This window comes from Hirundo rustica, chromosome W, assembly GCF_015227805.2.
Source record: "Hirundo rustica isolate bHirRus1 chromosome W, bHirRus1.pri.v3, whole genome shotgun sequence".
Classification (NCBI taxonomy): domain Eukaryota; kingdom Metazoa; phylum Chordata; class Aves; order Passeriformes; family Hirundinidae; genus Hirundo; species Hirundo rustica.
In genome coordinates this window covers 20,051,102-20,074,350 of record NC_053487.1, presented here as the reverse complement: position 1 = coordinate 20,074,350, position 23,249 = coordinate 20,051,102, and the positions used below count along the sequence as shown (strand labels likewise).

The 23,249-nt window shown below is 43.2% G+C and overlaps 1 protein-coding gene across 4 annotated transcripts in view; it reads right to left on the bottom strand.

Moving 5' to 3' along the window:
* RPS6KA6 (ribosomal protein S6 kinase A6) overlaps positions 1 to 23,249 on the bottom strand; it is a 70,198-nt gene that overhangs the window by 19,438 nt on the left and 27,511 nt on the right. For all 4 annotated transcript variants that reach the window (XM_040088839.2, XM_040088840.2, XM_058423958.1 and 1 more), the window contains 4 exons: positions 22,859 to 22,947; positions 22,368 to 22,432; positions 20,811 to 20,913; positions 19,639 to 19,763 (listed from right to left, as the gene is read on the bottom strand). In XM_040088839.2, the coding sequence (XP_039944773.1) occupies positions 19,639 to 19,763; positions 20,811 to 20,913; positions 22,368 to 22,432; positions 22,859 to 22,947 (382 nt within the window). The remainder of the gene's footprint in view (positions 1 to 19,638; positions 19,764 to 20,810; positions 20,914 to 22,367; positions 22,433 to 22,858; positions 22,948 to 23,249) is intronic.

Here is a 23,249-nt window from a genome sequence, read left to right as displayed (position 1 = left end):
GGGGCGTGCTCGAGGCAGAGGAGGATTTGGTAGGGGTCGTGACGGGGGCCAGGTGAGGCTGGGATATGACCAATGCGCCCTTTGTAAAAATAAAGAACATTGGAAAAATGAGTGCCCATTGAATAGTGGGATTGGAATTCCGAGGCAGTTTGGGAATTCGACGGCAGAGGTCGCCCAGGCGCTGGTAATGGGGGAATATCAGAATCAGAGCTGACTAGACCGGGATCTCAAGGTTATCATGGAAGTAGAGGGAGAACCGTTAGAATTTAGAATAGATACAGGTGCCACATATTCTGCAATTAATACACAGGTAGGGTCATTAAGTGACACAAAGATACAAGTAGTGGGGGTTACTGGAAAAATTGAAGAAAGGGCATTTCTTCGGCCAGTAGATATAAAGTTTGGGGGAAAGGAATTTGATCATCAATTTTTGTACATGCCAAATAGCCCTGAATCATTGATAGGACGAGACCTATTGTCGATGTTACAGGCCAGAATTATTTTTGAAGGAGGTAGGGTCAAGTTAGAAATTCCGGAAGAAAATATTGGTAAAATGTTCATTATTAAGGAGGTAGAGCCCCAACCCATTAGAGAAGAAATTGAGCAAGCTGTAGTTCCCTGGGTATGGGAAACTGGGACCCCCGGAAAGTCAAAGGCAGCACAGCCAGTAGTAGTAGAACTAAAAGAGGGGAAAGAACCAGTACGACTAAAGCAGTATGCAATCAAACCTGAAGTCAGGCGAGAGGTGGCCCCAATTATTGATCAATACCTAAATTTAGGCATTTTGCAGGAGTGTGAATCCGAATATAATACTCCTATTTTTCCAGTTAAAAAGCCTAATGGAAAGTATAGGTTAGTGCAGGATTTAAGAGCAATAAATGAGATAACCAAAGATATTCATCCCGTAGTTGCTAATCCTTATACCTTGTTGACATCTGTATCAGAGAAATTTGAATGGTTTACCGTGATTGATTTAAAAGATGCCTTTTTTCTGCATCCCACTGGCACTTGAAAGTAGGAAATATTTTGCATTCGAATGGGAAAATCCAGACACAGGACGAAGAAGGCAGCTGACTTGGAGCCGACTACCACAGGGATTCAAGAACTCCCCTACCATTTTTGGAAACCAACTAGCTCGGGAACTAGAAGAGTGGAAGACAACCCAGGTAACAGTACCAAGCATGTTCTATGTGGTTCTCCAATATGTGGATGATATTTTCCTAGCAGCTACGGAACGAGACATCTGCTCCCAATTAACCATAAGCCTTCTGAACATGCTGGGACAAGGAGGATATCGAGTTTCGTGAGACAAAGCACAGCTGGTAAGAACAGAGGTTGTCTATTTGGGGTGTGAAATCTCTAAGGGGGTGCGGAAATTGGGGACTAACCGCATAGCGGCTATCTGCGCCATACCCGTCCCCCGAAACCATCAGGAACTCCGATCTTTCCTCGGAATGGTGGGGTGGTGTCGGCTGTGGATTCTGAACTTTGGACTGCTGGCACGGCCCCTATATGAGGCCCTCAAAGAAGTGCACTGGACTTGGGGACGTGCACAGGAAAAAGCCTTCCTAGAACTAAAGCAGGCCTTAAAGGAAGCCCCCGCGCTGGGATTGCCAGATTTGAGCAAAGATTTCCAGCTATATGTTACTGAAAGACACAGATTGGCATTAGGGGTACTAACACAGAAAATAGGGCCATGGAAGCAGCCTGTGGGGTATTTCTCTAAACAATTGGACACAGTTAGCTCCGGCTGGCCAGGATGCCTGCGAGCGGTAGCGGCAACGGTGCTGCTAATACAAGAAGCAAGGAAGCTGACTTTGGGAAGGAAGCTGGAAGTATATGTGCCCCATATGGTAATTGCAGTCTTAGAGCAAAAGGGAGGTCACTGGCTCTCATCCAGCCGCCTGTTGCAATATCAGGCATTGCTGCGGGAACAAGATGATATAGAACTGAAAATAACACCCCATTTAAACCCAGCAGAATTCCTCAGGTCGGACCGAGAGGAAGGGGAACTTGTCCATGACTGTGTGGAGATAATTGAGCAGGTCTATGCAAGCAGAGAAGATTTGAAGGATGCACCGATCGATAGCCCAGACTGGGAGTTGTTCACCGACGGGTCCAGCTTTGTCGAGAACGGCACCAGGTATGCGGGTTATGCGGTAGTCACAACTCTTCAAGTAATAGAAGCAAAGGCTCTTCCCCCTGGAACCTCGGCTCAAAAAGCAGAAATTAGAGCCTTAACTCGAGCCCTCGAATTGAGCAAAGGAAAGAGGGTCAATGTTTGGACTGATTCAAAATATGCCTTTGGGGTGGTGCATGTACATGGAGCTCTGTGGAAAGAGCGGGGATTGTTAACGTCTCAAGGGTCAACAATAAAACATAGGGACGAGATCCTACTCCTGTTAGAGGCTGTAAGAGAACCCGAGGCAGTGGCAGTAATGCATGTGCCAGGACACCGAAGAGAAGATGGAAAGATATACCAAGGTAATCGATTGGCAGATAAAACGGCTAAAAGAGTAGCGAAGGAAATAAGGATTCAATCAGCTCTTATTCCAGCTAAGGGAAATCCGGCGGATTCCTACATGAAAGATGAGCCTCCATACCTACCAGATGACGTGAAGTTAGCCCACCTGGTGAAAGCTCAGAAGAATGACAAAGAGTGGTATGTAACAGCAACCGGGCAGGTAGTAGTACCTGCGAAGATAATGCGAGCAATCTTGGAGACTGAACATTACAAGTGCCACTGGGGAGCGGAGGCCTTGGTAAAATTTTTAAAGAATGAGGTAATCTCTAATCAGATGTTAACAATGGCAAAGCGGGTTAATGCAACCTGTCCTACTTGTGTGAAAAATAATCCCCTAGTGCGAAAACAGGTTCAAATGGGAGGGTTAAAGGTAGGCCCACAGCCTGGAGACTACTGGCAAATAGACTTTTCGGAGCTGCCTAAAGCCCAAGGTAATAAATACCTTTTAGTGTATGTATGTACCTTTTCAGGATGGCCGGAGGCGTTTCCCTGTCGCACGAATCAGGCAAAGGAAGTGGTTAAAACCCTTTTGAAAGAGATAATCCCCCGGTTTGGAATCCCGTTAGGAATGTCATCAGATAGGGGACCGCATTTTGTGGCAGGAATCATTCAAGGTGTAGCCAAGGCGTTAAGGATTAGATAGGATCTACACACTCCGTGGAGACCGCAGTCTAGTGGCCAGGTAGAAAGGATGAATCAAACATTGAAAAATCAGTTGAAAAAGATTTGCCAGGAAGCCAAAGTTCAGTGGCCCCAAGCTCTGCCAATAGCATTATTGTGCATCCGAATAAAACCCAGGGAGAGGATAGGAGTCAGTCCGTATGAAGTATTGTATGGTAAAGCTTATCATGCTGCAACCTATCAGGGGGACCCCCATTTAACAGGAGACCAAGTATTATTAAATTATGTGTTATCTTTGAATAAGACTCTTGCAGCTGTACGGGAAGCCTTGCAGTGGAACCGCCCGCTACCACTAGAGAACCCAGTTCATGACATCTCGCCGGGAGACCATGTGTACGTGAAAAATTGGAGCGTGGAGCCTCTAAAGGAGTCATGGAATGGTCCCTACCAAGTGCTGATGACCACGTACACCGCCGTCAAGGTCGCTGGGATTGATAACTGGATACACTACACCAGGGTGAAGAAGGTACCGACGAGATGGGAGGTGCAGCCCATAACGGACACCCGGATGGTATTCCGAACAAAGCCCTGATCATCTTGATACTGATTGTTTGTCAGTTAGTAGCCTCAGCAGTTATAATTCATGTACCAGACCCTTTAGTCTTAGTACCGGAAAGTGGAAATGTTGAATTAACCTGTTTGTTTTCTGACAACCAGAAAGCTGGATCCCATGAAATTAATGTGAGATGGAGAAAAGGCCTTGACATCGTAAGTAAAGGAATAATGACACTTTGGGATGACCATCAGCAATCAGGAAACACTACCTTAAGGATTCCTAAAATCACAACTTCTGGAGAAGGTAGATACACCTGTGTAGTATGGATAAAAGATAGTTTTGATTATGGGGATTTTGAGTTGGAAATTATAAATAAAAACTATACCAGTGCAGGTTCGGTAATAGTAGCACCCTTGAGAACAAGCCAGGATATTTGGTTGGGCCCGCCATTGAGAATTAGTTGTCAATACACCTTGAAGAATAATTGCAAAAGAAGAATAAGGATTAGCTGGTGGAAAGAGAGAGAGATGGAATGGGATCAATTGAAGGAAGAAAGTAGTGAGTGGAAGAAAGAGTCTGGAGGGGTCGGGTGGTATAATATCACATCTTTTGCTTCAACAACTATGGCAGGGAATTATCTGTGTATAGTTAAGTGTGGATTAGATGGAGGATTTGGACTTCGGGAAGTGGTCGCTAGAACAAACCCGGATCAGGGAATAGGAGCAACTGAAAGAACAATCTTAGCAGTAGAAAGAGAAAATATTGCTTTAAATTGTACAATATCCCAAAATTACACTGAGTATGGGTGGTGGCGTGAAACAAGGATTAGGCCGGGATCAAAGTATAAAATCACAGCAGGGAGAAAGGAAATAGCATTGCAAATTACTAATGTACAGAAAGGGGATGACGAAGGAGAATATTGGTGTTGGATAGCCCGAGATAATTGGTGGGGTCACAGTCAGGTAACGTTAAGAGTAAGGGACATACGAGTTACCAGACAGGTCCCAGAGAGAAATCAAACCCTAAAAATAAGAGAAGGACAGGAAAATTTAATAGTAGGACTAATTCGAGACTTCGGAAGAATGCAAAATACAACTTCAATAACAGCCTGCCTGCCTCTTCCCCAGGCGGCTGGAGACCCAATCCCGTGGGGAATTATACCCATAAGGGAGATGCCAAGCGCCACCGCGAATGTGACCTGGAACTGTGAAATAGTGTCTAAGGAGATTTTAGACTGGGTAGAGGTTTGTATGTTACGAAGAAAGATTAGTAAGCAAAATTGTCAGCAAATACCAGGATATTATAGATGGATAGAGGATTCAAAATTGTCAGCAGATACCAGGATATTATGGATGGATAGAGGATCCAAGCTTAAAGGAAATTGTTTGGTGATTGGAAAAGTGTCCGAGCCATGCGATAAGATCCGAGTTCAGAATAAGAGAAAGAAGATAGAAGAAGTATGTCAGAATACCACTGAGACAATGACAATGGAGGAGTAGAAAACAGTCTGGGGACCTAGTCTGTTAGAAACTTATAGTTACCTAGGGAAAGTGAATTAGTGCATAGTGTGGGAAGGGAAAAAGAATCAAGATTTTGGGCAGAAGTCATTATTCAAAGAACAATATAGGAAAAAGGTGGAGATGATGGAGTTATGGAATTGTACACAGGTACTAACCTGTGACACTCCACCAGTGCAGATTGGACTTGAACCAGTGCGAGTGCTGTTGCAGTGGGGATGTGAATGTAGAGGATATAATCACACCCTTGCAAAGAAAGAAAAGGAGCCCTGGGATTGCAAGACGACCACGGTTAAGAGCCCAGGAAATTTAGTTTGGGTTATGGGACATGGATTATGGACTACGCACATGCCCATAGATGGTGCAGTTACACAAATTACATTAGGGGTTCCTACCTTATGCCCATTCTGGAAAACTTCTAAGCTGCAAGAAAAGGAATTGGTAAGCAGAAAGAAAAGGGAGATAGAAGATGATGCTTCGATTCAGGAAGATTGGCATGAACCTGATGATGGAGTAAAAGTAGGATGGATGTTAGAATCACTGTTTGCCCCTATATCATCTTACAGAAACAGGGAGATGTTGTACCGATTATTAGGACAGACGGAGAGGCTTGCAGCTACAACTAAAAAAGGTTTTAGAGACTTGAATCTTCAGCTGCAAGCGACTACTAGAATGACATTACAGAATAGAATGGCATTAGATTTACTGCTACTTAAAGAACATGGGGTTTGTGGATACTTAAGAAACAGAGTAGACCATTGCTGCGTGCACATCCCAAACGTGACGGAAAAAATAGAAAAAGATATAGATCAATTAGAACAAATAGAATCCAAAACAAAGGAGATACAAAAAGATGCTGAGCATAATTGGGTAGGAGCCCTGTTGAGCTCCTTAGGGATCCAGGTTTCCGGTTGGGTATCATCTATAATACAATATGTAATAATGTTTGTAATCGTGATAATTGTAGTGATCATTGTATATAGATGTCTTTTAGGAATGATTCTGAAAGAAGGGGCTCACACCAAAAGGGTAATACAAGCAGTTACCCGAAGAGAAGTGATACAACCTCGTGTAGCTGAGACTCAAACCTAAGAAATTGAGCATCCTTGCAACGGAATTGAAGAATGCTCAAGAGGGGGGACTTGTTGGAAATTAGCCATGTTGCTAGGAGAAGTACAAGGAAAGAATGTGCTGACAAACGAAGCATGAGGAACGGACCAAGACGTCGCGGTTAGGTGCTCACGGTGGTCAAAGAAGAATAGAATTTATGGTGGGAGCCTTTTGTGTAAATAGAGATAGGGAAGCAGGTGTTGTGGGAACGGGATATAGTCTATAGAAATTAGAAGATTAATGTTAAACTGAAATGTCACGTATAGCACGTACGTTGATGATGTAATCTGTAAGAAATAGTATAAAACCTGTAAGAAAATGAGGGTCGGTGGGATTCTGATTTGGGACGCTAGTCCCCGGGTCCCCGGGCCCGAATAAAGCACCGCATAAACTACTTTGTGGTTTGTGTTTCTCTTCGTTGGGCAACAGCATGCCCTGCCCAGTTGGCAGCCTCGCTCTGTGTTCCCCTGCTGTGACCAGCAGATGCAGGTTTCGATCAATGGACAAGAGGAGGCAATAAAACAAAGAAAAGGGAAAAGATTCCCTAAAACCATGGTAATTAGCCCCTAAGACTAAAGTGTACACGAAGACAAAGACTCAAGGACAAAGGATAGGTAAGTACTGGTTTAGACGGGGCAGATAAGGGGGGGATGAATGTGTGTGAATGAGAGGCAGCTGGTTATCCCAGACCTGCTAAGCGAGTGCGGAGTCTCCTATGCTGCGTTTCCGTTCTTTCACGAGAAAGATGGCCAGTAAAGAGATGAAGCGGGTGATAAGAAGAGCGAGAGAATCCCCCCCCCCCCGGGAAACTGGGACTGAGTCTTAGAGAAGGGGTGGGACCCTTAGGAGAGAGAAAGCCAGGGGTTTTCCTAGTATAATCCATAAAAAAAAAAAAAAAAAAAAGGAAAGGGCCCCTAATACTTTTGCTGGGTTGAGGGATTAATATCCCAAGAGCACCCAGGGTTAAGCAAAAAGTCTGCTGGATTGAGGGGCGAGTGCCCAAGAGCATCCAGGACTAAAACTTTTGCTGGGTTGAGGGACTAATATCCCAAGGGCACCCAGGGTTCTGCCGGATTGAGGTTATACCCAAGAGCATCTAGGGTTGGACAACACAGCTGGATTGAGGGATAAAAATGCCCAAGAGCATCTAGGGTTGGACAACACAGCTGGATTGAGGGGATATCCAAGAGCACCAGGACTGGCCAGTAACACCTAAAATTGTAATAGGTGATTTGAAAGTAAAAGGTACCTTATTGTTGTTTTGTTGTGTGAGAGTGAGTCACACACAAAATCCGCCTCAGCTTCCCGGGCGGGTGGGACTGTGGCAAGAGGTATAAGTGACCCGCAAACAGGCCATTGTTTCCCCGGGCGGGTGGGGGCTATGGCAGAACGTGTGTGTGTGACCTGCAATTCAGCCCTTTTCCCTCCGGGCGAGTGGAGGGGGGGGCCAAAGTAAAAGTGTAAGTGACATGCAATTCAGCCCTTTTCCCTCCGGGAGGGGGGGGCCAAAGTAAAAGTGTAAGTGACATGCAATTCAGCCCTTTTCCCTCCGGGAGTGTGGAAGGGGGGTCTTAGTAAAAGTGTAAGTGACATGTAAATCAGCCTCATAGGTGGACCAGCACCAGAGGCGACCAGATTCTCGGCCCTCCTCAGAGGCCCAGCTATACTGAAACCCAGAGACCAAATCCAAGGCGAGGGGGGCCACACAGATCCGCGATTCTCTGGCGACAGGGATCGGCTTCATGTCCTAAGGGTGTGAAAGAATGTGTAAAAGTGAAGGAGAAATGAAGAGTAGATGGATGAAGGCACGTGTAATGTTGATTGCTAATTTTAAATTCACTATATCTCCTTGGAGGGAGGTGTATGGTATTGAATAGTTGTGTGGGATAGAAGGGATTTTTTGTGTGTGTGTATAGATAGAAGTAAGTGGTCTTTAGGTTGTAAGAGGAAGTAAAAAACAGAGGTGGGGGACAAATAGATAAAATCTTGAAAAATGGGACATAAAAACAGTAAGTTGGATACAAGGAAGAAAAAAGAGTGTAAAAAGTTACCAACAGAAATACCTCAAGATAGCCCTCTCGGCATTATGTTAGCTAACTGGGATAAAAACCCTTGTACCAGAAGAAAGGAAAAGGTAAAGATGATACAATTTTGCATGATAGAATGGGCAGAGAAGGAAATAAGATCTGACCATGTTTATGGTCAGATACGCCTCTTTTGAGAACTGGATTTGTCAGGCTCTAAATGTATTTGTAAATTCAAAAGAACCATTTAATCCCGAAGAAAGAGAATATGCCACATGTTGGACAGGAGATTTTAGGAGAATAAAAATCTTTCACGTATCAGAAACCCCCGAGATGAAACGAGAAAAGAAAAAGGGGAAAGAAAAGGGAGGGGAACATGAAGAAAAGAAGGAAAAAGAGTGGGATCCTTTGCAGGCTTTGCCCCCTCCGTTCCGGCTTGCGCTCCCGCCGTTCGCGGCCGAGCCCCCTGTCCCGGGTCCCGCTTCAGCCCCGCCTGCCCCGGTTCCCGTCCCGAGTGCGGGCTCACAGCCCGCAGCAGCTGCATCCATCCCCGCATACACCCCATCCCTGGCCCCGCCGGTGAATTTGTCTGCCCCGGCCGCCTGGTCTGCGGTCGCCCTAAGGGCCGTGCCGGGGGTCCCTCCTGACGCGTGGTCTAAGACCACCGCCCCGACCGTGCCGGGGGTCCCGTCGGTCCCAGCCTGTCCTATCTCCGATCGCTTCCCCCACTAGCCCGATCCCCAGGCTGCCCTGCCCGTGCCGGCTGCGCTGGGCGCTGCCGCCGCTGCTGCTTTGTCTCTGCCGGGAGCCGCTGACTCAGCCGCCACCATAGCCCCGTGCAGGGCTGTCCACGTACTCCCCTCTGCTATTCCCCAGAACTGCCCCCTCCTCTGCCGGTCCCGGCAGCAAACCCCGCCTGCGCTCCGCCCTTGGAGGACCAAGCCTCGGCGCTTTGCCCTCCCCTCACCGCCCTTCCTGCCCTGAGCTCCGTTCCCTCGGTAACCACAGCTACTGCTCAGAGAAACGACTTCTCCCTAGAAATGCCTTATCGAAACACTAGAAGTTCACTTAAAAGACAGCCCTCTCTGGATTCTTTCTCAAAACACGGGAAAAAGACTGCAGAGGATGAAAACCAAAAATGGGATAAAGAAATTAGTCTATTCCCACTGAGAGAAGTCCCAATGGGAGGGGGTGGAACAGGGTTTGTAAATGCCCCTTTGACTTCTTCTGAGGTCAGGAATTTTAAAAAAGAAATCAAAGGAATTTTAGAAGATCCTATCGGCACAGCTGAACAACTAGACCGGTTTTTAGGTCCGAATATTTATACTTGGGAAGAGATGCAGTCTATAATGAAAATAATATTTTCTCAGGAAGAAAGGCAATTAATCAGAGCAGCTGAAATAAAAGTTTGGGGAAAAGAGAACCCACAGGGGCCCCCCGGAGAAGACAAAATGCCAACTGCGCCTCCTGAGTAGGGTCAAAATAATGAGGAGGGGAGGAAACACATGAATGAATATCCTAATTTAATAATCAAGGGAATAAAAGAGGCAGCACCCCGAGGGCAAAACGCTAAAAAAGCTTTTGAGGCACAGCAAGAAAAAGAAGAATCTCCAACTGAATGGTTAGACAGACTTAGGAGAAATATGAAACAATATTCCGGAATAGACCCTGAAACTGATGTGGGAAAAGCTTTGTTAAGGATTAACTTTGTTACTAATGCCTAGCCAGATATTAGAAAAAAATTAGAAAAAATTGAGGATTGGCATAATAATTCATTAGATTACTTATTAAAGGAGGCTCAGAAAGTTTATGTCCGAAGAGATGAAGAGAAAGCTAAACTGAAAGCAAAACTTATGGCAGTCACCATGCGAGAAAACAATTTCCAAAAAAATCAAAAACATACAGGCACTGCTTCTAAACATAAAATTAGTAGAGACAGGGGAAAGGAAAAGAATAGAATCCCAATACAAACCAAGTCTCAGCAGCATTCCAGGAATGTCTGTTTTTACTGTGGGGGTGAAGGAAATTATAGGAAAAATTGTCCTAAGCAGGTAATAGATCTGAAAATCTTCAAAGAGATGAGCACAGAGGAGGAATAGGGAGGTCAAAGGCTCTATTTTTTAGGGGACAAATACCATCTAGAGCCTGTGATAACTCTAAAAGTGGGTCCCCAAGGAGAAGAATTAGAATTTGTGGTAGATACAGGGGCAGAAAGAACCTGCCTGCTACATGTACCAAAAAGTTATAGTGTGAGTAAAGATACTGCAAAAGTAACAGGAGCAAAAGGAGAAACTTTTACAGTTCCAGTCATTAAAGATGTAGTAATTGAAGGAGAAACTAAAATTTGGATGGGAGATGTCTTATTAGTCCCAAAGGCAGGTAGCAACTTACTAGGAAGAGATTTACAAGTGAAATTAGGAATAGGGGTTATACCAGAAGATGGGAAAATGACAGCTAAAGTTTTAAAATTAGGCCAAGAGGATGAAGAAAAAATTAACAAGGAAGTTTAGGCTGGGGAAGGAAATAGGGGAGGATTAAATATTGACCCTATAAGTGTTACAATAGAGAGAGAAGATTGTCCCATACGTGTACGTCAATACCCCATATCTTTAGAAGGACGGGAAGGTTTGAAGCCAGTAATAGAAGGACTAATAAAGGACGGGACATTAGAACCTTGCATGTCTCCCCATAATACCCCTATTCTCCCAGTAAAGAAGCCTGATGGGAGTTATAGACTAGTACAAGATTTAAGGGAGGTTAACAAAAGAACTCGGTCTCGTTACCCAGTGGTACCCAATCCCTATACACTTCTAAGTAAAGTTCCACCCCAGCATCAGTGGTTTAGTGTAGTGGATCTTAAAGATGCTTTTTGGGCCTGTCCACTGGCCAAGGAGAGCCGAGATATCTTTGCCTTTGAATGGGAGGATCCAAAAACTGGAAGAAAGCAGCAATTAAGATGGACGAAATTACCGCAGGGGTTCACAGAGTCTCCAAACTTATTTGGGCAAGCTTTAGAAAAAATACTGCAAGCCTTCTCCACTCCTCCTAGAATACAAATTATCCAATATGTGGATGATCTTCTACTATCTGGGGAAGATGAAGTTGAAGTTAGAGAAGCTACAATAAAACTTTTAAATTTTCTTGGAGAAAAAGGATTAAGGGTATCAAAAGGGAAACTGCAATTTGTAGAACCAGAGGTAAAATATCTTGGACACTTGATAAGTAAGGGTAGTCGAAGGCTCAGTCCAGAGAGAATTGCAGGAATTTTATCCCTTCCACCTCCCTCTTCAAAGAGGGAAATCAGAAAACTACTCGGATTATTGGGATATTGTAGATTGTGGAATGCAGTAAAGTTTTTGTATGAAAAGTTGACAGAGGGAGATAATATAAAATGGACCAAGGAAGATGATGATAAATTAGAAAAATTGAAGTTAAAACTGGCCTCAATACCAGCTTTAAGCTTACCTTCACTAGAAAAACCCTTTCATCTGTATGTGAATGTAGAAAAGGGGGTAGCTCATAGAGTTCTGGTCCAGGAGTGGGGAAAAGTAAAGAGACCAGTAGCTTATTTATCAAAGATGTTGGACCCAGTGAGCCACGGCTGGCCAGTATGTATTCAAGCTATAGCCGCTACTGCAATCCTGGTAGAAGAAAGTCGTAAACTTACTTTTGGAGGTAAACTAATTGTGTGCACACCTCATGCGGTTCGAAATGTGTTAAATCAGAAAGCTGAAAAATGGTTGACAGACTCTAGAATGTTAAAATATGAAGCAATCTTGATAGATAGTGATGATCTGACATTAGAGGTAAGCAGGAGTTTAAATCCAGCTCAATTCCTATATGGAGAACCAGCAGATAACCTAATACATAATTGTTTAGAAATTATCCAATACCAAACAAAAGTTCGGGGGGATCTTGAAGAACAAGCCCTTTCAGAAGGGGAAATAATCTATGTGGATGGTTCCTCCAGATGTCTACAAGGAAAAAGAATGTCAGGGTATGCAGTAGTTGATGGAAAAAACATGCAAACTATTGGAAAAGGAAAATTACCTTCAAACTGGTCAGCTCAAACTTGTGAATTATATGCTCTAAAAAAGGCACTGGAATATTTAGCACACAAGAAAGGAACTATATACTACTGATTCGAGGTATGCTTTTAGAGTAGTACATACTTTTGGAAAAATTTGGGAAGAAAGAGGACTACTTAACTCAAGAGGAAAAGGATTAGTACATGAGGGACTCATTTTAGAGATTTTAGAGGCATTAAAACTACCTGAAGAAATAGCTATAGTACACATTAAGAGACACCAAAGAGGAGTGACCCCAGAAATAAGAGGAAATAATTTAGCAGATCAGGAAGCTAAGGATGCAGCAGAAAATGGAGCTGAAAGAGTTATGTTAATATTAACTCCAAATGAGGAAAAATTGGAAATCCCAAAGTTTAGTGAAGCAGAGAAAAAAGAATTAAACAAGATAGGAGGAGAACAGGCTGAATCAGGGAAATGGAAACTTCCTGATGGAAGACAATTACTTAATAAAATACTGGCTAGAAAAATATTAGAAGACATGCATGAGAAAACCCACTGGGGTACTCAGGCTTTGTGTGATCATTTTTTAAGGGACTATGGATGCATTGGGATTTTTGGAGTAGCAAAGCAAGTAACTGAAAAATGCATAACTTGCCAAAGGATAAACAAAAAGGTGATGAGAAAAACAACATTAGGAGGTCGTGAGTTAGCTCTTCGACCATTTCAAAGTATCCAAGTAGATTTTACTGAACTTCCTCAAGTACAAAGATGGAAGTATTTATTAGTAATAACAGACCATTTAACTCATTGGGTAGAAGCAGTTCCCACTACTACCAAGGCCTCAGCCAACATAGTAAGTAAGACCCTTTTAGAACAGATTATTCCCAGATATGGAATGGTTAATAGAATAGACTCAGACAGAGGAATGCATTTTACGTCAAAAGTGTTACAATAAATAATTCAATCTTTAGGGATAAAATGGGAGCTGCATACCCCATGGCATCCACAGAGTTCTGGTCGTGTAGAAAGGATGAACCAGACTTTAAAGAGAACTTTGACCAAGTTAATAGTTGAAACCCAAATGTCATGGGTACAATGCCTACCTTTGGCCTTATTGAGGATCCGAACACAACCCAGGTCAGACCTGGGAGTGTCACCCTACGAAATGATGTTTGGGTTACCCTTTTTAACCACCCAACATGAAAATGCTACCTATGAGGTAGAGGAAATGAGTGTTAAAAGATATATTAACACCATTGCGAAAACTCTTGAAAACTTACAGTTGAAAAGAATAATCCCTCAAACCACACCTTTAGACTTTAAAATCCATAATGTTCATCCAAGTGAATGGGTGCTAGTAAAAACCTAGAATGAACAATCTTTAACTCCTCAATGGGAAGGTCCGTTTTAGGTATTGCTGACGACTGAGGCTGCAATCCAGACCAAGGAACGAGGGTGGATCCACGCCAGCAGAATCAAAGGACCTGTGGAAGAACCTAAGGAGTGGACGATTACATCTGAACCAGGTGATACAAAATTGACCCTTAAATGGGGACTGGGTGGTAATGAACTGGGAAGACCCAAATGGTCCAAGAAACATACACAGGATCACACCTAATTGGGAGATAAGGCCAAGCTTATATCAGTGGTTTCAAGTACCGCCTGGACAAGCTTTGAGACGCCTCCGATACCCTCCTTGGAGAGGAATACTTCCACTCCAAACAGGAGGATCAGGACTGTTTCGGACAGAGAACTCTTGTATTCACGCCTTAGCCTGTGATTTATGCAAAGAAGAAAAGGAGTTGCAACTTCCATCAGTGCCAGACCAAATACCCTGTTTCATCCACCCAAATACCAGACATGCTAGCTGGGTTAAATGTAAATGTTTAGATTGTGGGAAGAATTGGTATTGTAGTTCACACAATCAACGCTCTCGTTGCAGGAAGTGTCAAGGGCCAAATCGATCTCCTATCCAAGTAGAAATCGAAGAAACTAAAATAATAACTTCGTTTTGTGGATGGGAATTATTAGTGCCTGTTGAATGGGAGATACCTGAAGAACAATAGGAAACGACAGTTAAGGAGTGTCAAAAACGATTTGTCTGGAAATTAGCTAAGAGGAAGTGACAAGGAAACAGAGGGCAAGACCAGATTGGCCTCTGTATTTGCCACCAAGAAGATCAAATACACCTGCTGTGGGTTGCAACCCCATAGGCATGGGAGGTGGGAGTATAAGCCATACTGGACCTCTGTTACTCCTTTTTCTGTCACTCAGTTTTTGTCTTCTCCCTGTTGGGATATCGACAAGGCCATGCTATAGGTGTTACCAAAAGCTGTACATGGAAAGACATCGAGATTCTTTTTTCATTTCTCACACTCATGTCAACAGTCACTGTTATAACCCATCCAAATTAGGCAACTGCATACATAAAGGGAAAAAGTACTGGATTGCAGAGAACTTAGGAACAAGTGGTAGCAGAATGGGAAGTCAATGCCCAAAAGAGGAGAGATGGATTTGTTTTACCTACGTTATTGGGCACAAAGCACAAGATTTAGTAAAAGAGCAATTGATAAGCAAAAAAGCTAAGTCAGTACAACCACCTAAGCCTGTGCCAATTTCAATCAATGATTTGTATACCAAACTTGAACAGCAATTAGAAAGAGAAATAGATATCTCAAGGATGGGTAAAAATCAGTTTGTAGAATTAGGAGAAAGAATAAGTATGGAACTTAACATAACCAATTGTTGGGTCTGTGGAGGGGCTTTGATGTCAGAAGAATGGCCATGGAAAGGCAGCAGCTTAGGCCCAACTGAGCTTCTAAAATGGAACCAAGCAAGTACAAGTGGAGAAAACAGACGAGAAGGGTGGATTTTAAGCTCAACAGTGATAGGAGAAGAATGTCTCTGGCGCACTGGGAAAAGCTTCCTCTATGAAGTAGGAAAAACACCCTGTAAAAGATATAAGGTTAGTAATGGAACTTCTGTATAGTGGGTCCCAGAAGCACCAACCGTGTATTGGACCCAAGAAAAAGCAAAAAAAGTAAATTGTAAGTATGATAAAAAAATAAAACTTTTTCAATGTAATGATACAGGTAAAAATCCTTACTATGGCATCCCAGAAATTTCCAAATTTTGGGAGAATATAGATCAACAAAAATTTAACTATTAGAAAGCTCCAGATGGCTTATTTTAGATATGTGGAAAAAGAGCATACCCAAAACTCCCCTCCCAGTGGAAAGGGAGCTGCACTCTGGGAATTATACAGCCAGGGTTTTTTCTTTTACCAGGACCTGATGGGGATCAATTAGGGATACCAGTTTATGAGGATCTAAAGAGAAACAAACGAGAATTGATTGGAGGATTCCAAAAATGGGGAGATGAGGAATGGCCCCCTGAACGCATACTGGAAACATATGGGCCAGCCACCTGGGCACAAGATGGGAGTTGGGAATATCGAACCCCAAATTATATGCTAAATCGTATTATAAGACACCAAGCCGCTGTAGAGATAATAACGAACAAAACTGGTCAGGCAATGGAATTAATATCAAGGCAACAAACCCAAACAAGAGCGGCTGTGTATCAGAATAGGTCGGCTTTAGACTATCTATTAGCTGAAGAAGGGGGTGTTTGTGGAAAGTTCAGTACATCAGATTGTTGCTTAAAAATAGATGACAAGGGAGATGCCATCCTGGACATAGTCAATGACATCAGAAAAATCGCCCACGTACCAGTTCAAACGTGGGAATCAATGCTAAATACTAGCTGGTGGGATAATGTGTTGGGAGTAGAATGGTGGAAAAAGTTAGGCTTCTTCCTTTTATGCGCTACAGCTGGTCTAATATTTCTTCCTTGTTTGATCTCCTGTTTCATTAAGCTCATCACCAGTGTAGTACAAGGCATGCAATTAGTGAACATTGACCAAAAGTTGCCTACAACAACACCACCACAAAGGATTATGGTGTTAAAGAAACAAAATAATATAGAAGACCCCTTCAAGGAAGCAAGATTGATTTGTGAAAAAAATGAGCGAATAATGAAGGCTAGAAAACAATGAATATTGCTCGAGCCAAATTAATTATAAAAAGAAAGAGGGAGGATTGTGAAAAGTGCATATTATATGGCTCTACGCAAGATATTTACTATATGTATTATGTTGTACTGATTGTTAATGTTGTATTAATATTTTGATAGTATGGTAAAGGTAGTTTTGTAGTTAAAATGTAGTTTTTATATACCAACCACAGGAAAATGTAAATCTTTCGAGAAAAAGAATTTACTACTTCCTTATCAGAAGAGACCAACTTCTCCTGCCTTGCTCAGCCCTGAAGATGCCATAGAGATTAAAGGAAAAAAAGTGATACTAACCAGAGACAATTCTTTGTGTGAATGGAATTTATGCATCATATATGAAATGTATGAATATTCAACAAGCTATTGCTTTTAAGAGATAATCCTTTGTTAACGGGGATCCTTCTTCGGAGCTTTTTGCTCGGGGAGGCACCCAGATGTCTGTAATTTTGTTTTTATTGTCTTGTATTGTCCTAACCCTAACTGTTCAATTTTTTACTCTAATTCTATTTTTATAACCATCTTATTTACTATTAAACTTTCAAAATTTTAAAAACAAGTGATTAGCGTTTATCACACCCACCAAACTAAAACTAACTTGGGGATCACTAAATTGGGGACTTTGGGCATTTGAAACCTCCACAAAACTAAAACGAACATGGGATTTATTAACTGGGGGAGTCAGTAGGTTTGGGGGTGAAGGAGATCCCCGGGCAGTCTGGCCGGGACTGCTTGGGCGAGGGGAATCAGGAATTCATAGGGAGCCAGGGAGACTGCAGCAGCCCTGCGCTTGTTCGCAGGTTGCTCTCCTCAGAATTCCCGAGCTTGGGGAAGATATTTTGGGGTCAGGAGAGGCAGAAACTGGGGAAACTAGGGCAGATTCACCAGGAGCTGGCTGTTCCTTCACTTCATTTTGCATTAGCAAGGCAGATTGAATCTTCAAGTGTGGTGGTGTGAGAATTGTTTTTATTAAGTTAAGTTATTTTTGTAAGATTTTTAAGTTATTTTTATAATGGTTGAGTCCACTGTATACCCCTGTGTTCTGCATTGGTTTTCCCCTTATGAGTTAGGACGTTTTCTGTCATTCATTCCTTCCCTGCACCTGTTGCTGTCAATCCCCCCCTCTCTCCTCGTGGTCGCCCTGTCTGTCACTCAGAGACCCTTCCCTGGCTTCTAGAAAACTCCGGGAGGGGTGCCGAGTGATAGGCTGGGGCCCGGGAGACCCCCTCCCATCATTTCGTGGTTGGTCCCCAGTTCTATGGTTCACACCCCCGGTTAAACCCCCCAATTCCTGTAACTGGCTGACCGGTTGTCGCCACCCCCGCTTCCACCCCCCCTTAAAAACCGCCGTGCGCCTGCCCCCGGGGTCTCTCCTGGGCAGCAGGTACAGAGTGCAGAGCCCCGCGCTCCCTCTGTCTCAATAAACCTACGTTACATCCTGCTCGGGAGAGTCCGCCTTTCTCTTAGCTGCCGGGGTTGCTTACGTCATCTATGTGCCCGTCGCTGGCGGTGGAATCCAAGTTCCCACAGGGAGGAAGCGGCGCGCTTGCCTGCCGCACCGACCTTACAACGCTGCCGCAGTGAGACACTGAGCTAGCCTGTGGCTGCACTGGCCAGCGTGATTTCTGGACACTGTGACATTCAAGCTCTAAAAAGTGAAATTTGCGATGGATGTGTCTCCAGACCTGCCCAGATCAGCTAATTTGCTTCCGACAGCATCCCAAAATTGGGTACTGCAGACCTCCTCTGGAGACACGTGGGGGAAGTGAAGAAACAACCACCTAATGAATCTATAACTGACCCTTTGAACAATGAATCACCCCACCCTCAAGGGTTCCCACAACTTGGTAATAAACTCCTTTCTGGGATGCAGAAAGCCATGCACCCATTGTGGCTTAGATCTTAAGATTCTGTGTCACCAACTGCCAGCAACTGGGAAAAAAACGAGAAAATAAACCAAAAACCTACAACCGGGATCCAAACCAGGAGAGAACACCCTTTTCCCCCCCTCCCAGGGCTGCGCAGCCAAACCTTTGCTCCTAAGGAGCCCTGAAGGCTAGACCTGAAGACTAAAACCTTCCCCAGAGGTAGAAAACCTTTCCCCAAAGGCCTATAGCCTATGGAAGGTTTTCTACCGAGATTCCCTAGTGGGGAATACTCACCAAATCCGGCATTGCAATGTAAAAAACTTCCCAGTCGCTGTCCTCCACCTGAAGGTGACACTTCTGGTGCGAAAAGAGCTATCACCTTCGCCTCCCAGGAGCGCCACCCACCACAAAGAGGTCTGCTCCCACTGGGAGAAGCTTGCCAGTCAGGAGACTTGATGCAGTAGTCCAGTGGAATTTTTTAAGTCCAATGGAAAACTGAAGTCTCTCTCCGTGGGGTCCGGTGTCTTGGGGCCTCCACAGCGAGCGCCAAGCCTGATAGGCCTCACGTTGGTGCGTTAACCTGTCGCAGCATCCTTCTCGGAGCAGCGGCTCCATCCACCCAAGCTAGCTCTGACACTGCGATCAGTCGGGGAACACTCCTCTGGATTTTGGGAACCAGAGGAGCGGCTAAGGGGGTTTTCCCCTGATCATGGGAGAGACCTCGCTGAAGACGGAGGCAGGAGTCGGACTCAGTTGGAGGGCAAAGTCCAAGGTGTTTATTCAGCCCCACGCGGGGACATCTAAACCTTAGGGGAGTCTCTCCAGCTGAGCCGCCCAGGGTGATGAGCTCCGGGATTAAATACAGGGGAGGGACTAAGGGAGAAGACAAACCAACATCCAATGAGGGACAAGGTGGGAGTGGAACAGGGTTGGAGGGACATTTAAAGAAACCAATGAGAACATAAAGGGAGGAACCGCCTTGGCTCCTGCCCTATCACTCGATGTCCTTACCCAAACTCTCTAGAAGCCGGAAGGAACAATCAAATGACAGGCAGGGCCCGTAGGAGGGGACTGGGAGGAATGTGGGAGGGTTGACAGGGAAGGGGAGCAGGGACAAACCTCAGAACATAACATTTCTTAGGAGAACAGGGGAGTGCAGAACAAACCATTACAATGAAAATACATAACATAAAATACAATATGAAAATAAATAACACAGAGCACAAGGCAACACTCAACAAAGCAAGAACAACTGTAAATACTGAATATTGGTAAGTCTTTGACATGTCAAAGAAGTTTCCCAAAAAGCAAAGCATTACCTGGACTATGGGCAGGATATTGGTGAGGGGTGATATTTTATCATCTTCTACAGTAGTAGTTGCAACAAAACTAAATCCCTTGAAGAGCTGGTGGGCGTTTGCACTGGGTGGGACCCCTGGAGAATCTGGAGGCACACAGACACACAGGATTAGTGTGGCTACATCCCAGCAAGGCCATTTCATAACATTCAGGAGAGGTATGTTATAAAAACCATCTTGAGGGAAGAGAAGCAAACAATAGGAACACCAATTTTAAAAATAAATAAAACTTCTAGTTTGTTATCTGTGCTCTCTTACTTCAATAACAAACACAAACAAGTATTCCAGGGTTTAGATAAAAAATGCAAAGCACTGCAGGAATTTATGTGTGAACACATGTTTTAAGGAAGAAGTTTACTGAAGGAAAACTACTTATGGAAAAGAAATAAAGATCATTGTCAAAGCTCAACAGCTTTGTAACACAGAAGAGCAACAACAGAACTGCTGGTTCAGTGGTGAATGAGCTGCTGGCAAGGCACAAGTGAGGCAACACAAGAATATCCAATTAGTAAATTCACTGAAAAAAAGATCCCTGAATTATTAGAATTAAGTTTTCCTCAGGTTATATTCTGTGCAGCTCTGAATTCACTGTCTGAAATCTCACAGTGAGCACAGCTCAATAATTTTGTGTAGCCTATTAAGAGCACAGACCTTCTCCAAACAAACATGGGGAGAGGGTTTAGAAGCTGGATGCAGCAGGAAAAAAAAAAATTCACAAAAGAAAACCTGAAGTGAAACTTGAAGCAGACCAAGCAATAATAATAACAGTTAATGTTTCTTAAAGCAAGGCATTCTCAATGAAATACTGACCCTATAAAGAATCACTGCTGCAATCAAATTGAGTTTACTTTAATATTAAATACTTCCCCTCAAACGCTGCATGCTTGACTTTAATCATAACTAGAAACCATAGTCCAGCTTTTAATATTCAATTTATTTTTTTCTTCCTGAGTCAAAGATTACCAAAATATTCAAACAGAAACCTGTGAGGGGAACATCCTCCTGGAAAGCACTGGAACCCTAGTGCATCCTTTCCATTTAACTTTGTCCTCGCCTTTTCTGCTTGTTGCTTTAGCATTAATTTGACCCTCCAGTCCCACAAACCTCACCCATTTATAGCCATGCCCAGTTACCTTTTGGTGTTTTTGCTGTGAATTCTGGATCAAAACAGAAAGTATCTTCTGGCTTTCCAGAGGCAGGTTTGAATGGAGGCTGAATTTCTCTTCTGAACAGTTTCTGAAAGAGAAGGACAAAGATTTAAGAGTCAATGAAGCTTCCATGGGCGCTGTTATTTTGTCAAGATAAAGGGTAAAGGACAAAAACCTCAACCAGTGTCAGGTACATCCCTCTTGGCAAGGAACTGCCCATCCTCAAAGCTCTATTCCAGGTTTTTTCTAATTCATCAAACTAAATCGGGCAAGATTTCAAATCTGCAATAAATCCCATTTACAGCTAAGGAACAGAAAACTTCATGTCAAAAGATAATGACTCCCCATTTCCTGCAAAATTCAGGACGTTCTAAGAGCATTTCCTTGCCATTTCTCTCCTCCTTTCAGACCTATTTTGTGCATTTTTTTTCAATTTAACCTTCCTGCACAAAAGCTTACAGTATATTTCAGTTAAAAATACCAAAACAACCAAACCAACCAACACCAAGGAAAGGGGACTTAAATTCATCCTAAAGAAATAAAGAGGTAAAATACAGAAGTGTCATCAATATCAATGGAGTGAAATAAATATAAATTATTGTCAAATTGAAAAAAAAAGAAAGAGCTAGAACTGCTGAGCTTTCAAACTTCCCTACTGGTATTTATTTCAACATCAGTCCCTTCAAAAGGAAAAAAAGTAAATAATCAAGCCAAACAAGACAACAACTTCTGAAGTGTATTCACATAAAGCAGTGAAGTTTTACCATTACTAACAACTTGTTGCTGAATAGACTCTGAAGTAGCTGCTGCATGAATACAGCTAGAAAATCACTTTTCAGAAATAAATACAGATAATGATGAGGGGCTTTGAAGAAATAGGTGAGCACAGCACTGCCCTGGGTAGCTGCAGTTCTATCAGCACGGCCACATCTTATTCCATCAACCACTGTAGCATCACAGCAAAGGGGGGATTTATTTCACACACAGCACCTTGGCTTTGAGAACATTTCTGGCAAACACAGCTCAGAGGATGAGTGAACCACAGAGCAGAATCATAAAGTGCTCATGAGGAACTGAAGCTAGGAGTTGTGATCTTGTAGACTTTGGATCATCTTGGAGCACTTGAGTTAATTCCTGACCTGTGACTGGGATGGGAGTGATGCAGAGGGAAGTCCAGGACAGTTACAGCCATAAGGAGCTGTTGTGCCCTGCAGGGAGCCCTGGACAGACACTTCCTGAAGGATTCCTGGGAACACCAGCAGCCTCTCCCAACTACAAATGCTCTAATGGACCATTTCAGCTTGATAATGCTGCAACTCTTAATTATTTATAAAGTAAATGCACAATTTATATTTCATACTCCCTATCTGCAGTAAATACTGCAGCTCCAGATGCCAAGGAATTACAGGAGAAGCCAGGATGTGCCAGTCAGCAGCAATGTAGTGTTTGCTGTGCCCTATTCAGATGTAAATACTTATACAAATGCTACAACACACATAAAAATTAACAACAGCTTTATCATTCAGGTCCTTTTGTACTCACATTCCAGTCAACAGTAGAAAAAAAGGGATGTCTCTTGATTTCTTCAACTCCATCTGAACCAGCTCCTGAACAAAAGAAATATTGTATTTAACACACTTGTGGATAAAGTCTTTGAAGATTGCACTAAAAATTAGTTAATTTCTAAAAAGTTTGCACAGACATGGTTATTTGAGGGAACTGTGAATACAGAAATATTCCAAGGATGTAAAATACTCAGGGAGGCAAAGAGAGCACAAGAAGCCCATAAATACAGTGTCAATATTCTTTGCTGTGACACTGTCAAGAGCTCTGGTTCACTCCTAAGTCACTGATCCCACATTTTGACTATTCCTTGGCCAAACCCAGGAAGTCATGATCCAAACTAACAGGAAATGGTACCCAAATGTTACTGATCACCCAGAGCTTGAGAGCCTCTAGCAACTACTTTTTTTTTTTTTTAAGTAAAAGTTAGGCTGAGTTGATTATTTAAAAATCCAAATAAATGAACCAACCTAATCTATTTGATGGGTTCCTTTTAAACAACATCCTCAAGAGACTTTGTGCTTCAGGGCTGAGGAATTGAGGCATTCCCAGCTTTGCTCTAAAAGAAAACCGAGAACAAGTCAGAGGAAGAAACTTATCTTAGTAAAAACTGTCTACATAGATTTCACTGCACAGTTTGATGTATCAAGGATCTACTCCAAAGCCTTGTAGAGTGCAAATACTTAACTCACCAACTTTTTAAGTTTCCTATTACAGAAGTGGTTTAAAATAAAACCCAACAAAGAACAAACACATCAGACCAAAACCACCAAACCCTACCCAAGCCCCCAAAGCAAGCTTTATGCTGAAACAGAGTAAAATAATTATCTCGGGAATATGTAAGCATTTTCAAAGATATCT